The following is a 14,246-nucleotide window of genomic DNA, read 5'->3' on the forward strand; positions in this document are numbered from 1 at the left end:
TGCGACTTTCATATATATATATATATATATTGCGAAAACGCATTAATCCCATCGTCACAAATACGACATGGTCACAGAACTATTTATATATGGATGATAAATATGTATAATGTACTATATATATAAGATTTGTTATAATGTGGATTAACTAATGTGAGTTACCATTACTACCATTAATTTTACTCAAACTCGTTAGATCTAACCTTCCAACTGTATACTTTCCTCCACCACTACCAGTATTGGGTATCCCATTTGGTTCCTTGGTAGATGTAGGTGTAAGTTTGATATTGTTAAAGGGGGATTTAGATGAAGATGATGGACTAGGTTCAATATCCATATCCATATCCATGTCATCTTGATCTTGATCTTGATCTTGTCCATGTTCTTTACCAAAAATATCATTTACCAAATTATCATTTTCATTGTCATTATCATCTTCTTTTGGTGTTTGTAATATAGTTGTATTTGGAGTAGGTGTTGATATATTGTTATTATTATTATGTGTATTACTCGTAGGTTTAAAGTTTGAGGTATTATTTGGTGGACGACGTAATTTTCCTTTTTCTTTTAATCTTTTTAACACTTTATGTGTAAATTCTTTTGTAAATGATTTCATTTTCAATTTCTTTTCATCTGAAAGTGTAGGATGATGTTTTGTATTTAAATATGTATTTCCTTTTTTCTCTTTATCAACTAATATCGTTGTACACTATTTATATATAAGAATGAACATCAATTTAGTATAATTCACTTAGCTTTTTTTTAAAAAAAGAATAAACATCTATGATAGTTTAATGAACAATGTTTTCGAAAAACTCACCTCTTTAGCATATTTCTTAAATGTATCATGTTCCATTTGATCTTTATATTTACTCATTGATTTAACTACAACTCCACCAACTAATTTAGTCAATCTTTTTTCCTTTCTCTGTTCTTCAGTTTCTCCACCATCAGCATCATCATGTTCAGAGAAATCATAATGCGATCGTTTTTGTTTTTTACGTCTATCATCATTATCTCCTCCTCCTCCATCATTTATTATACTACCTGATCGGGAAGATTCAGCGGCAGGTGAATCTGAAGGTAATAAACCGAATTGAGAAGTGGGTGTAGGTGTAGGTTGTAAATTTTGTTGAGCCATAGCTATAATTGCATCTAATTTTAGTCTGTCAGATGATTGTGATATAGGTAATGTAGGTCTTTGTGGTGTTGTAACTGCTGGAGGTGGTGGTGGAGGAGCATGAGCATGACGAGATTTATGAAATGATGGTATTGGTATACGTGGTCGGATAGGTGCAACATCAATTTGAATTTGTGTTGTATTTTCCCACGCATCAGGACGTCTTGGTGTTGAGATCGATAATGAATCTGCTTCTGCTATAGTCGTTGTGCCTGCTTCATCTTCGGCATCAAGCTAGAGTAACGAATAAGTGATTGATATTACGGGTACATCGAGTATAAGGCGAGACTTACAGCTGCTATTTTATTGACTCTGGGAATCTTATACGATAGCTCTAGCGTTGACCAGTACTCAAGGAGCTAGGGAAATACATCAGTATACAAGGTATTGTTTGTTCAACTTGGAAGAGTAAGCGTACCTGTTTAGCAAGTTTACTAATCTCTTCATCATCGCTTTCTTGCAACCTCTTGATTGGCTCTTCAATATTCGAGTCCTCAATCTTATTTCGTATCTGTAGCTTCCATTTACTCATACTTTCCAAAGCCTATATACCTATTATCAGCATTTCTGGGCCTACTGAGTCTATCGATCCCACTTACCAGTAAAACGATTTCCCTATCATCCGCAAGTTCAGCTAGAACCATACTCATCAGACTAAAACCATGCATTCGACCCAGTTGACGCTGTACTGCAGGTTCTTCCGTCATCTATCAATAGCTGTCAGTTTATTTGCAATACTTATGTACAATGAAACGCAATCACCTTTATACGTTGTAGTAATCTAGACATCATAGTCTTATTTTCCATCGATTGACGCATTGCAGCAGCCACTTTCTGAACTTCAGATTCTTGTATCGGACGTAACGTTGGCTAGAGAGGGTTCGTTAGCTGCAACCCAACGATCTTTGAGATAAAAGCTTACTGTAAAATCTTCATCGAGTTGACGAGATTTCTTCTTCTTGTTGCCTTTCATTCCATTTGCTTCGACTTCATCGGTGATACCCAAGGCTGAATGAGGTATCACAATTAGCTTGATCCGAATCAAAAGTGAGAGGCGCTGATCATCGCGGACTTACCATCAAGGAACAGATCATTCATCGTACTCAAACTAACGTCAGTCTGAGTTTTCCCACCAATAGTCCCCACACAATTTGGTTCACCACAATAACATATTTGAGCGTCATGTCTAATTATTTATACGAAATTAGCAGCTACTCCAGTATTTCGGGTCGAACAAATTATTTGCAATGATGTGGTGTACTTACCCATATCTATCAACATTATAATTAAACGTTATTTCTTCACCTTTGACTACATCTCTTTTCGTAAATATACCCATACGTAATCTTCTTCCTACAACCCATTTTTGTACTTCTGAATTTGGATTACATGAATGATTGGCAAATCTACCTATTCCACCTTTTTTCGTTGCATCGATATACTATTTGAATATTTGTTCCAAATCAACATCATGCGTTAAGGAGATGATAAATGGTAAAAACAGGGAGGATTGGCTTGTTTGGAATAAATTATGAACTCACCTCTTCCTTCTGTAACATCATAAAGTAGAAATGCCTTATACCTTCATCCGCATATTGTTGCATTCTCTTTCTAAATGTTTTTTCAGCTACTACTTCTCCTATATATTCATATATTAAAGTATTCCTATATGACGGTAAAAAGAAATCAGCATACATTGATTAACATGTATTGGATATTCGCAAAAAAAGGGCAAAGGATGGTCAATGGGGCAAGCAAGAAGGAAAATTATATATACTTACGAAGGTATAAATGATTCAGCTCTTAATCCAAAACCTTTCTTTTCCGTTAAAACAACTTCTACATTAGCATATTGACGTCTCGAGAATCTATTTTGATGGCAAATCACCAAATTGAAAATTAGCATCAATATCCAATATTAGCCTTTGCAGGATTTAATACTACTTACTGTTGATTATGACAATGTTTTCCTGCTCTACATTCACCAGCTAAACATTCTATAAATAAAGCACGATTTATACAATCTGATTCTGGTCCACATGGATCTGTATCTGGGTCATCTACAATCAAAGGTCATTTGAAATCAGCTTGTTGATATCCAATCTGTTGGAGTCCAAAGAAGAAGAAGAAGTGAAAGCGAGATTCAAGGCTGGTTGAGAGACTCACTTTTATCATATATACAATCACAAATCATCATTTCATCTTGTTCTCTTGATAAACCTAAATTTTTAGTTTCATAATGACATTTATCTAAATTATCAAAAGTTTCATTTGCTTCTTTCCATGCTATTGGTAAATCATCAATTAAAATTGGTTTATTACTTTCTATTTTAACTTTTTTCTTCGTTTTTTTACCACTTGTTGATGATTCACCTATTACTGAAGATGATGATGATGAAGAAGGTTGAATTGGATCGTATTCATCTTTAATATGTGTACGTGATTTTAAATCTTCTTCACCAATTATATCTAAAGGTGATTTAATGGATATTGATCCTGCTAAAGCATTTTCGCCTTCAACTAATATTGATCCAGATGTAGATTTAGCTAATTCATCTTCAGATGGTTTAAATAAATCATCTAATGTACTTCCTAATCCATTATCAGTCCCACTATTCCCATTTCCATTTTCATTCGAATTTGTCGTTATTGAAGATGAAGGAGGTAAATTATTAGGTGATACAGCTCTAGTTGATACTTTTGATGTTGATGCAGATGCAGTGGAATTATCAATTTCCATATCTATTATATTGTTCATATCATCTGCTTCTTCAAATTTTATCTTACTATCTTCGTGAACCATCGTTGTAAAAAAAACTGAACGATTGTAAGAATCGTTGTAAGTTACTTATTTTCCAATTTGTTGCCGCTTAGAAAAGCTTCTTGATCTTCTTTATTACCGTTGCATCGATTTATCCTCTTATATCACAGCCGGCTTGTGTGTTGCTTCTACGCTCGTTTTGGGTATATGTCTATATGTTATTCGAAGAGAAAGAAAAAAAGACACAAACGAATGAGAATCGACCAAGATTAATTGTTGATAATCAGCGGGTAGGTAATGTTAAAAAAGTCGCGAAATCGTAAAAAAGGGATGTAAATAAACATTTCCCAAATGAATATTGAGTGGAAATCAAATGTGCCGGAATCACGGAAGATCAGGGTATAATAGCTTAGTATCGATATGACCATTACATTTTCAATGCATGTAAGTCATGATTCAACCCTTTCATCTTGCTGAATCTCCTTGTACAGCTGAATAATAGAGAAGAGGAGACTCGTGCAGCTGCTACGGGATACAGCTTGAAAGGATTAGTCTGTCATGGAGAAAATTGAACGAAAATAAGGGAATAACGCGATATCGCTCGCAATTAGCAAATCTGTGATTTACATTACATGGTGCATACAGTCTGGGATTACTGTACAATGATGAAACGGGAAACAAATAGTACATAACATCTAATCTCTAAAGATCTCTTCTTCTGATCTCTTCCTTTTGACGCCGATCACATCACGTATGATCACCTCGATTTGAGCTTTCTTCCCACCCAATTCCCACTCAATCCAGCTTATTTCCCTTGTTATCATACTCATAAAAGCCTTTACCACCTTTTCTACCTACCCATCCAGCATCAACCATTCTAATCAGTAAACCCGACGGTCTATATTTACTATCACCAGTTTCGTTATGCAGAACTCTCTGAATATTGAGACATGTATCTAAACCAATCAAATCTGCTAATGTCAATGGACCCATTGGATGTGACATTCCTAATTTAAAAGTTAGATCGATATCCGCTGGAGTCGCGATGCCCTATTTACAGTAAAATTCAAATTCAGTCTTAGTCATTCAGAAAACATGGTAAATATTGGGGCAAACGACCAGATAATACCTTTTCTAGTACCATTATAGCTTCATTGATCATTGGCATGAGAATAGCATTCGCTATAAATCCAGGTGAATCGGATGATGTCGTTACCTCTGTCACAAATCGAGCTTTAGTATATTGTCATATAGTCTGTTACGTTTCTTCTTGAACAACACACCTTTCTTACAGGCTTTACCGAAGGCTTTGGCTCTATCAATAGTAGATTGAGAGGTCTGTAAAGCGGGTATGATTTCGACTAATTTCCTGTTATCCCGAAGATAAGGTTAAGAGCTTGCTCGATACAACGATGAATCCTAGATAACTTACATCTGTGGAACAGGATTGAAGTAGTGTATTCTAATTAAGATTTAGGCTTATTAGTCTCTTCAATGTGAAAGAGATTTGGTGAAAACGCGAAAATACCTACCCAATAACCCGCTCAGAACTCCTTTTACCTTCCTCTTTACTCAATGAGGATACAGCAGAAGCGGCCAATTTCGTTATACTTATACTACTTGTATTACTACCCAAGATTGTTGACTCGGGTAGTAGCTGACCTAGTCTCTTGAACAAGCCTAATTTCAATTCAGGTATTTCTGGTATAGCCTATCGAATTTCTCAACATCAGCATGAAAAGTCATGTTGTATATACCGACTTGAAACAACCTTTATACAGAGAGGGAGCTCACCTCAATGATTAAATCTGTATCGTCCTTCAGTGCTGCCCCTTGACCATTCTCTCCTGTACCATCACCTTGAAGTGTTTGAAACTTTGATAATGCTTCATCTGCTTCTGTTTGAGTTAATCTAGATTTGGCAATGTCCCTTGAAATCAATGATTTGTATTTTTCCAATGCTGAAGATAAGACTCTTTCAGATGGATCATGTATTGTTATTGGTATTTTAGCATGTACGACTGATACATAGCTATGAAGTATCAGAATTTAGCATATCGAACTATGATCAGATGCTAAGCTTTACCATCTCCCTTGTTCCACTCACGCAATACCTAATCCCATCTGACCTGCTCCTATGATAGCTGCTTTGCGGATTGGTTGTAACACAGTCATGATGAGTATATATGACCTTGATTACTGAATGCTATTATAAGTATCATGTGGGGGTGATAACATGATAACATAGATGTGCATGATGTAGCTACCTTATTCGAGTCTACATAGATACATATATACATATCAACAAGTCCAAGCTCTGAATAGAATTGTGCACATGAACATAGCATACAGTACAAACAAAGTGGATGATGAACCGGTGATCAATTCATCTTGTTTTAACCGGATCATGATCTGTCTGTAATGTGGGTTAAAGGGGTATTACGTATTCCCCCATATATAAAAAAGTCTGGAACGCGTATGATGGATCAAGTTGACCCTAAAACTATACTAGAAACTGGAAATAACGCGCCTTCTAATCTACTACCCACCCTCATCCCGTATTTTGATCGACTACGAGATGAGATCCTAACACCGCATCCTGTACCACATTCTCGTAATTAACGATGAAAACCATCTACTACTGGTCTTTGCAGTGTCAACCTAGCCTCGCAGAGAAACATGATAGATGTCAAGTAATGCAAAACTCATCCGCAGTACTTCAGATCGTTATTGAACTGCACAAACTAGACTAAAACTTATATCAAAGGAGGTTGTTAACCTGAAATTCCTGTTTATCACTCAACTTTCCTGTGTAAGGTAGAACGTCATCATTCGCTTCTTTTTTTCGCATATCAAGGTCATTCACATTTCTCATTCCGCTCGTTCACGACGCTCTGTATTTAGCATATTGAATTATACATACCAGTTTCATTCAAGTATATCCGAGACATACATATACAACCATTCGAAGATAGAACGAGATTACTCACGAAGATCACGAAAATATACGAGCATACCAGAAAAATAGTCGACAGTTGTATTTAGTTGTGATAATCAAAACAAACACAGACATAACATCGAAAACACACCAAAATACCTTCCGAACATACGTAGTATCGATCAACATCAAGAAGCAAAATCCTGTGTGAATCGCGCAGTTGCAGTAAATATTCAACAAGTGAATAAGGATAAACGAAATTATAGACGTGTCGTAGAACCACTTTTTTGGAGTAAGAGAGCAGTTTAATCAATACCAATAATACACCTAAATCCATTTATCTAGAAATTCGATATACAAATAAGAGATAATTGGACAGTCTTGCAGAGCAGCAGATTCGTTTGAAGATGTCATCTTCTTCAGCAAGTTCCGCGGCTGTATCAGCATCTGCATCAACACATGGATTAGTTGATCAAAATTCAAATCCAACATTTAAAATAGTTGGTATTTGTTTAGCTGTTGGATCAGGATTATTAATTGGTTCAAGTTTTGTGATAAAGAAAAAAGGATTAATAGAATCAACTAAAAAATATGGGAATATTGCTGGTGAAGGTCATGGTTATTTGAAATCTTGGTTATGGTGGACTGGAATGATTACTATGATTTTGGGTGAAATATGTAATTTCGTTGCTTAGTGAGTGTTTCCTACGTCATTCAATATCGATAAGCCGAGGAAGAAGTAGGATAGAATGCGAGAGGAAAAAAGCAAGAGCGAAAATTGAGAGAGGTGGCCTATAATACACGGAGGTTTATCTTAGCTAATATTGTAATACCTCCATGGTAGTGCATTTACAGAAGCTATTTTAGTCACGCCGATGGGAGCTTTGTCTGTAGTAGTAGCAGCGATATTATCGCACTTCCTGCTGAAAGAAAAGTTGACTTTCTTTGTAAGTTGTTGATACAGCGGTGCTTCTTTTCTCGTCTCGCATTTCAAATATACACTCTTTCTTTGTTTCAAGCCGAGGGATGCCTTTTCTGTGGTAATGCTAATTTGTTTCTTCTCATACATCTCGTACGACATATAGGGTTGGATAGGATGTACATTATGTATAATGGGAGCGGTTATATTAGCATTGAATGCACCTGAAGAACAATCAGTTACGACTATAAACGAATTCAAAAAATTGTTTCTATCTGTTGGTTTCTTAGTTTGGTCAGGATTATTAATTGCCGGTAGTTTAGTTATGATATTCTTTGTTGCACCTAAATGGGGTAAAAAATCAATGTTACCTTATATAAGTATATGTAGTTTAATTGGTGGTATTAGTGTTAGTTGTACACAAGGTTTAGGTGCAAGTATCGTTACTAGTATACAGGGGTGAGTTGTAAACCATAACATGTCACCTTCTTCCGCTTAATTAAGCTAATATCCCTTATCAATACAGTAACAATCAAGTCAAGAATTGGTTCTTCTGGTTCTTATTTGTATTCGTCGTAATCACATTATTAACTGAGTAAGTCATTTTGGGTTTGCAGGAAACAATCCCTATCAGCTGACATTATACTACAACTATAGAATCAATTACCTAAATAAAGCCTTAGAGTTGTTCAAGTAAGTATCAATTTCAGACTATCTACATTAGCACCAACTAACATTGAATTTCTCCTTATAGCACTTCAATGGTAGTACCTGTATATTTCTGTTTTTTCTCATCAGCAACACTCATCACATCATTTATATTATATCAAGGATTGAAAGCAAGTGCAGTAACATTAATTACAATGGTATTAGGTTTTTTAGTTACATGTTTAGGTATAACATTATTACAATTATCTAAAGTTGATCCTGAAGCTTTAGATTCGAAGTTAGATAGAAAATCAACCATTTTGATGAAAGCTGCATCACATCAAACTGAAGATGCGGAAAAAGGTCAAGTTACTTCAATGGAAGATCCAGGTATGGATGCTTTAAGAGGTGGATTTGGTGCTGTAGGTTCAATTATTAGAGCAAGATCTGTATCAAGAAGAATGTCGAATGCTTCTTCATCTGGAATGGGAATGGGAATGGGTCGTTCAACTTCAATGTTTAGCTCTAAAAATGGTGGTGTCGGTGGTGGTTTATATGGTCATAATAGCAGTGGTAATCTAAGTACGCATGGTTTAGGTCAACTAGAAAGATTTCAATGTAAGTCTTCTCTACCTACCCTTGCTTTCCCTTTTATGGATTAATTAACCCCGCTACAGATAAAATATAACGATATGACTAACACTGTGTATTGCCCCTTCAGTATCCGACAATCCAATGCCAGTAGATGCGATGGATCAGATATCTTTACATTCAGCTAAATCACCTTCAGCGTTGTCACCACACGGTTTCCCAAATTCAGGTCATGGATATTTCCCTTCTCCACAACGATCAAAATCTCAGTTGAAGGTAAGTTCCTTGCATTCTCTAGGCTGATCAGTGAAGTAAAGCTGGAAACTAACATAAACATAATACATTGACAGTTTGAAGAAGCGGATGTAGTTCACCAATATCATTATGGTACACAGCCTGATGATGCCGCAGTGCATACATATAGACCCCACCAACACCCACCACCTTCACCATCTGCCGACACAAATAGGGGATTCCCAATGATGGGAGGTAGAAGACCTTCAGGTGGACCTGTATATCCGGTAATGGAGGAGGATGAAGATCCATACGGAGAAAAGGAGAAAGGATCATCTTCTTCCACCAGAGTTCAAACGAATCCTGTGATAGTAAGAGATCAAGCATATACGGAAGAACCTAGACATCTACATTCAAATTATTCAGATCCATATAGTGAACTATTAGCTTTACCTCCTCCACATCAAGATAATTCAGGTGGTGGTGGTAAATTGAATTCAGGACATAGAGGATTTAGTGGATTATTTCATTTTCCTTCTGGACCTGATTTATCTTTGAGTGGCAATAATCAAAATCATGAAAATAAAAGATCAAAATCTAAAGATAGATCAGAAGAAAACCAAAAAGAGAAGAAATTCCCTCAGACGAAGTTAAGTAAACAGAATAAAAATGATAGTATAGATAAGCAAGAAAGAACTGCATTAGTCGATCATCAGGCTTACGATGATGATGGGGATTCTTTTATCAATCAAAGTGATGATGATGATGATGCGACATATGAGGATGATGGCAAAACAACTGAAGGTGGACATGATCAACATCAAGTTGAATTTGGTGTAGGACATAGAATCAATTTATCAAGAGAACAATCTCCAATACCTACTACACCTACACCTATGACTGCCACAACAGCAACTACGTTTGGTACAAATTCAAGTGATCGAACAAGTGATTACGATTCTTCTTCCCTCACTGTCAGACCAACTGCATATACCTCTGCTGCAAATAACGGGAATGGAAATGGGAATGGAACTGGAAATGGAATAAAAGGGTTAATGGGTCCAAGAGCACCCAAATCAAAAAATGATTCACCTGGATTTGCTGGACCGAGATATGGTTCATAATTGATAGAGTAACTTCAGTTCAATTATGTACATACACCATCGGATACTATATCTCCACCTTTGAGTTTGATTTTGGGTATTGGAATGGACGGACATTTCTGATATATATAAGAACGTCATATACATATACATAAACGAAGCCATATATATAGTTGTATTGTACCAGTAATGTGATTGTTTGATGCTTCTCAACAAGGCAAATGATAAAAAGGTACAACTACCAATTCCACGCAGGATGATTTGTTGATTCCAACCCCCCTATGCAAGCATAACAAAGAGAGAAATATCTCATGCTCGCTTTCTTTGACTTGTTGTGCACAGACAGCGGTTACAACAACAACAATGGGGAACCAAGGTGATCTACAGTACGCCACATTAGCTTATTGTGTGTTAAAACACCGATTAATTCCGTTACTTGCGGCTAGCTCCGCGTGATTGAGCTGTCATCGTTTCAAGTGCCACCTTGAGCTTGATTGTTATAAACCCCCTTTACTCGCCATCACATTCACTCCTGCCGACATCGCTGACCTGTTAGACCGATAGTGTTGCATCTAGTCAAATCAGCTTAATTGTCTAATAATATACACTCAAGACAATAAGACCTATCTTGAAACAATCATTAATCATATCTTAGATTGTCCTCTTCTTACAGCCAAAAAATCAACAACATATACATAAATAGATAGTCATTGGTCACCTTTCGCTTGCTCAGCGCGATATTAGAGCAACAAGTAGTATCCTTTCGTTTCATTGATCGGGATAACAAGACAAATTCCAATCACACTTATACATTATACAAATTTGTATTGACAAGATCGTCAATGATAGATCTGGTCAATAATACCAATTCAGAACCTCCTCCTCTACTTCATCTTTCATCATTTGTATATCCTCAACAACCAAAGAAAGGAGTATCATTAAATATAAATCAACGGAATAATATCAGTGAGTCTGATAATACCGCTCTTACACTCAACTTTTAGGGCCGAACTACCTTTCGGTCTATCTTCTATACAATCCAATCCTTTACTTTCATAAGTTATCTTTTGATCTATGTCTCTTGTCTAGCATTCGTTCTATCACAATATTATTCTCGAATACCCACTAAATAAACCCTTGTGTCATCTTACTAGTAAATTACAATATACAACCCAACCTGGATGTTTTATCCACATCAGCAAACATCACATGCCTCTACAGGCGGAGGATCAAAACATCACGACAGTAATGGAGATTCTGTAGGAAATAGATTAGGTTCTGGCGGTGGAGGAGGAGGAGGAGGTTGGCAAAGACACCCTTCACATCCGTCATTTACACCCGGTGGTATGCCATTACCTTCACCTGGAGGATATCCATCCTTAGGTGGTGGTGGAGGTGGTGGAGGAGCAGGTGGACATGGAGTAGGACATCATCAACAACAACAGCAACATTCAAATCATGTTCAATTACATGGTGGACATAATCAACATCATCCAACTTTTGGTGGAAATTCTCATATAGGTGGTGGGTTGGGTGGAGGACTAGGTGGACCAGGTCAACCTTCAGGTCATGGTCCATCTGGATATGGTGGAATGAGCTTGTTCGGTAATTCAAATCAAAATAATCAGCAAAATAGCCCACCAAGAGGAAATGAACCTTCAATGCCTTTAACAGCTTTCTGGCAACACCAATTGCTAAGGGCAGAGGTAAGCTATCACTTGATCAATATCCACAAACATCAGCTGATTTTGCGATTTCTATAGGCATCCCGGCTTTCATCTTCTCCACATCATAGAGCTAGAGCAGCTGCTATATCGTCTCGAGCTACAAACAAACCATCCGCAGTAACCATAACCGACCCAAACAACCGTCCAGCATCATCTCAATCTAACGCCTTGAATGGTATTCATCGAAAACAAACCTCACTTTCAGTCACACGAGCCGATTCGGATAGAGGTGTAACTCCCCCACCTCCCCCATCAGATCCTTCTTCTACACCTGGTCCTGAACATGCTGACCCAGCAACTCCCGCCCAACCACCTGCACCAACGGAAGAAGATAAAGGTTCAGAGCCTTGGACAGGTTTAGATTTAGGTGGTATACGTCTAAAAACACTATCAACAGCTTTATTCTCCTTTGATCACATCACATCCTTATACGTCAATCACAACGCCCTTACATCCATACCCTCCGCCATATCTAATTTACGCCAACTCACCTTACTTGATGCAACAGGCAACGAGCTCACCTCTATACCGCCTGAAATCGGTGTCTTATGCAAATTGAAGGATTTGTTATTATTTGACAATCACCTAACGACGTTGCCATATGAATTAGGAACCCTTTATCAATTAGAGACATTAGGTGTAGAAGGTAATCCATTAGATGATAGGTTGAAGAAACTTATAGCGGATCAAGGGACAAGTGGAATAATACATCATATGAGGGATAATTGTTCATATGATACAGAACCACCTGAGAGACACTGGATAGAAATTGAACCGGATGTATCATCACCTTCATCTGGTAAACAAGAATCATTCACAGTCTTAACATACAACATCCTATGTCATTCTTTCGCCCCTGGAACAACTTATTCTTATACACCTAGTTGGGCATTAGATTGGGAATATCGAAAGATTGCTTTATTGAATGAAATTGCTCAAGCTTCAGCAGATATCGTTTGTCTCCAAGAAATAGACTGTGAGCAGTTCGCAGAATTCTTTCTGCCAGAATTGAAGAGACACGGTTATGAAGGTCAACATTATCCTCGATCTAGAGCTAGAACCATGTCTTCAGATGAACAAAAAGCTGTGGACGGCTGCGCTACTTTCTGGAAGAGTGATAGGTAAGTAGTCTGATAAAGCATATCAAGGCTTAGCTAATTCTGTTTCTATCTAGGTTCCAATTAATCGAAGCTCAAGTAGTGGAATTTAACCAGTTGGCAATCAGTAAAACAGATATGCGTACGGAAGACATGTTCAATCGAGTCATGTCTCGTGATAATATAGCCGTGGTTGCAGCATTAGAATTTAAAGCATCTGGAGCAAGATTATTAGTTGCAAATTCACATATTTATTGGGATCATCGATATAGAGATGTGAAATTAGTCCAAATTGGAATGTTAATGGAAGAATTAGAAAAAATAGTTGAAAATTTTTCAAAATTACCTGCAAAATTATCCAGTAATACAGATAAAGAATATAATTTAGGTAGAGGACCACCAAAATATGATAAATTTGAAAAAGGTAGAGATATACCTTTAATCATGTGTGTAGATTTAAATTCATTAAGTGGTTCAGCTGTATATGATTTCTTATCAAATGGTGAAATCCCAGGAAATCATGAAGATTTTATGGATCATTTATATGGTACATATACAAATAAAGGTTTAAAACATAAATTAAATTTAAAATCTTCATGCTCATCTTTTGGTGAAATGAAAATGACAAATTTTACACCAACATTTGATGCTGCAATAGATTATATTTTCTATACACATAAAACGATGAAAGTTACTTCAGTTTTAGGTGATGTAGATAGAGATTATTTAGATAAATGTGTTGGTTTCCCAAATAATCATTTCCCATCAGAGTGAGTATTGATTTTTACCTATTTGCCTTTATATTCGTAACAAGCCCAACTGACCTTCTTATCATTGTCATCTTTTTTAGTCATATTCCTGTATTCGCTCAATTCAGATTAAAAGGTCAATCTGATGATAGATTGAATGGTTCATATAATCATTAGAAAATTTTTCTTGTCCGGCGAACATACCTATCTTCTTGCCCACGAACACCTTGATAAATCCCATCGCTTATAGTGATAAACTCAATCGTATATATATATATATCCTTCAAAAAAACCCATAC

At 36.6% G+C, this 14,246-nt stretch overlaps 4 protein-coding genes across 4 annotated transcripts; 2 read left to right on the forward strand and 2 right to left on the reverse strand.

The window, feature by feature from the left end:
- Positions 1-148: 148 nt before the first annotated feature.
- L201_006878 (uncharacterized protein) lies at positions 149-3,983 on the reverse strand (the record flags this gene model as incomplete). Its single annotated transcript, XM_066222591.1, has 13 exons — positions 149-709; positions 821-1,414; positions 1,474-1,539; positions 1,599-1,724; positions 1,780-1,887; positions 1,943-2,050; positions 2,103-2,188; positions 2,257-2,366; positions 2,446-2,621; positions 2,722-2,845; positions 2,962-3,048; positions 3,129-3,240; positions 3,347-3,983. 13 exons carry the CDS (start codon positions 3,981-3,983, stop codon positions 149-151), a joined length of 2,895 nt encoding a protein of 964 aa, XP_066078688.1.
- Positions 3,984-4,736: 753 nt separating this feature from the next.
- L201_006879 (uncharacterized protein) lies at positions 4,737-6,116 on the reverse strand (the record flags this gene model as incomplete). Its single annotated transcript, XM_066222592.1, has 7 exons — positions 4,737-4,991; positions 5,071-5,159; positions 5,225-5,310; positions 5,374-5,403; positions 5,474-5,652; positions 5,736-5,973; positions 6,049-6,116. 7 exons carry the CDS (start codon positions 6,114-6,116, stop codon positions 4,737-4,739), a joined length of 945 nt encoding a protein of 314 aa, XP_066078689.1.
- A 1,170-nt stretch (positions 6,117-7,286) lies between these two features.
- Positions 7,287-10,395, forward strand: L201_006880 (uncharacterized protein; the record flags this gene model as incomplete). The annotated part of the gene is made up of 8 exons (XM_066222593.1): positions 7,287-7,573; positions 7,724-7,826; positions 7,965-8,257; positions 8,325-8,393; positions 8,456-8,491; positions 8,553-9,064; positions 9,168-9,313; positions 9,388-10,395. The coding sequence occupies 8 exons, from the start codon at positions 7,287-7,289 to the stop codon at positions 10,393-10,395; spliced, it is 2,454 nt and encodes an 817-aa protein (XP_066078690.1).
- Positions 10,396-11,555: 1,160 nt separating this feature from the next.
- On the forward strand, positions 11,556-14,124 carry L201_006881 (uncharacterized protein; the record flags this gene model as incomplete). Its single annotated transcript, XM_066222594.1, has 4 exons — positions 11,556-12,080; positions 12,138-13,222; positions 13,276-13,968; positions 14,049-14,124. 4 exons carry the CDS (start codon positions 11,556-11,558, stop codon positions 14,122-14,124), a joined length of 2,379 nt encoding a protein of 792 aa, XP_066078691.1.
- Positions 14,125-14,246: the final 122 nt, after the last annotated feature.

The sequence above is a fragment of the Kwoniella dendrophila genome, chromosome 9, assembly GCF_036810415.1.
Source record: "Kwoniella dendrophila CBS 6074 chromosome 9, complete sequence".
Taxonomy (NCBI): Eukaryota; Fungi; Basidiomycota; class Tremellomycetes; order Tremellales; family Cryptococcaceae; genus Kwoniella; species Kwoniella dendrophila.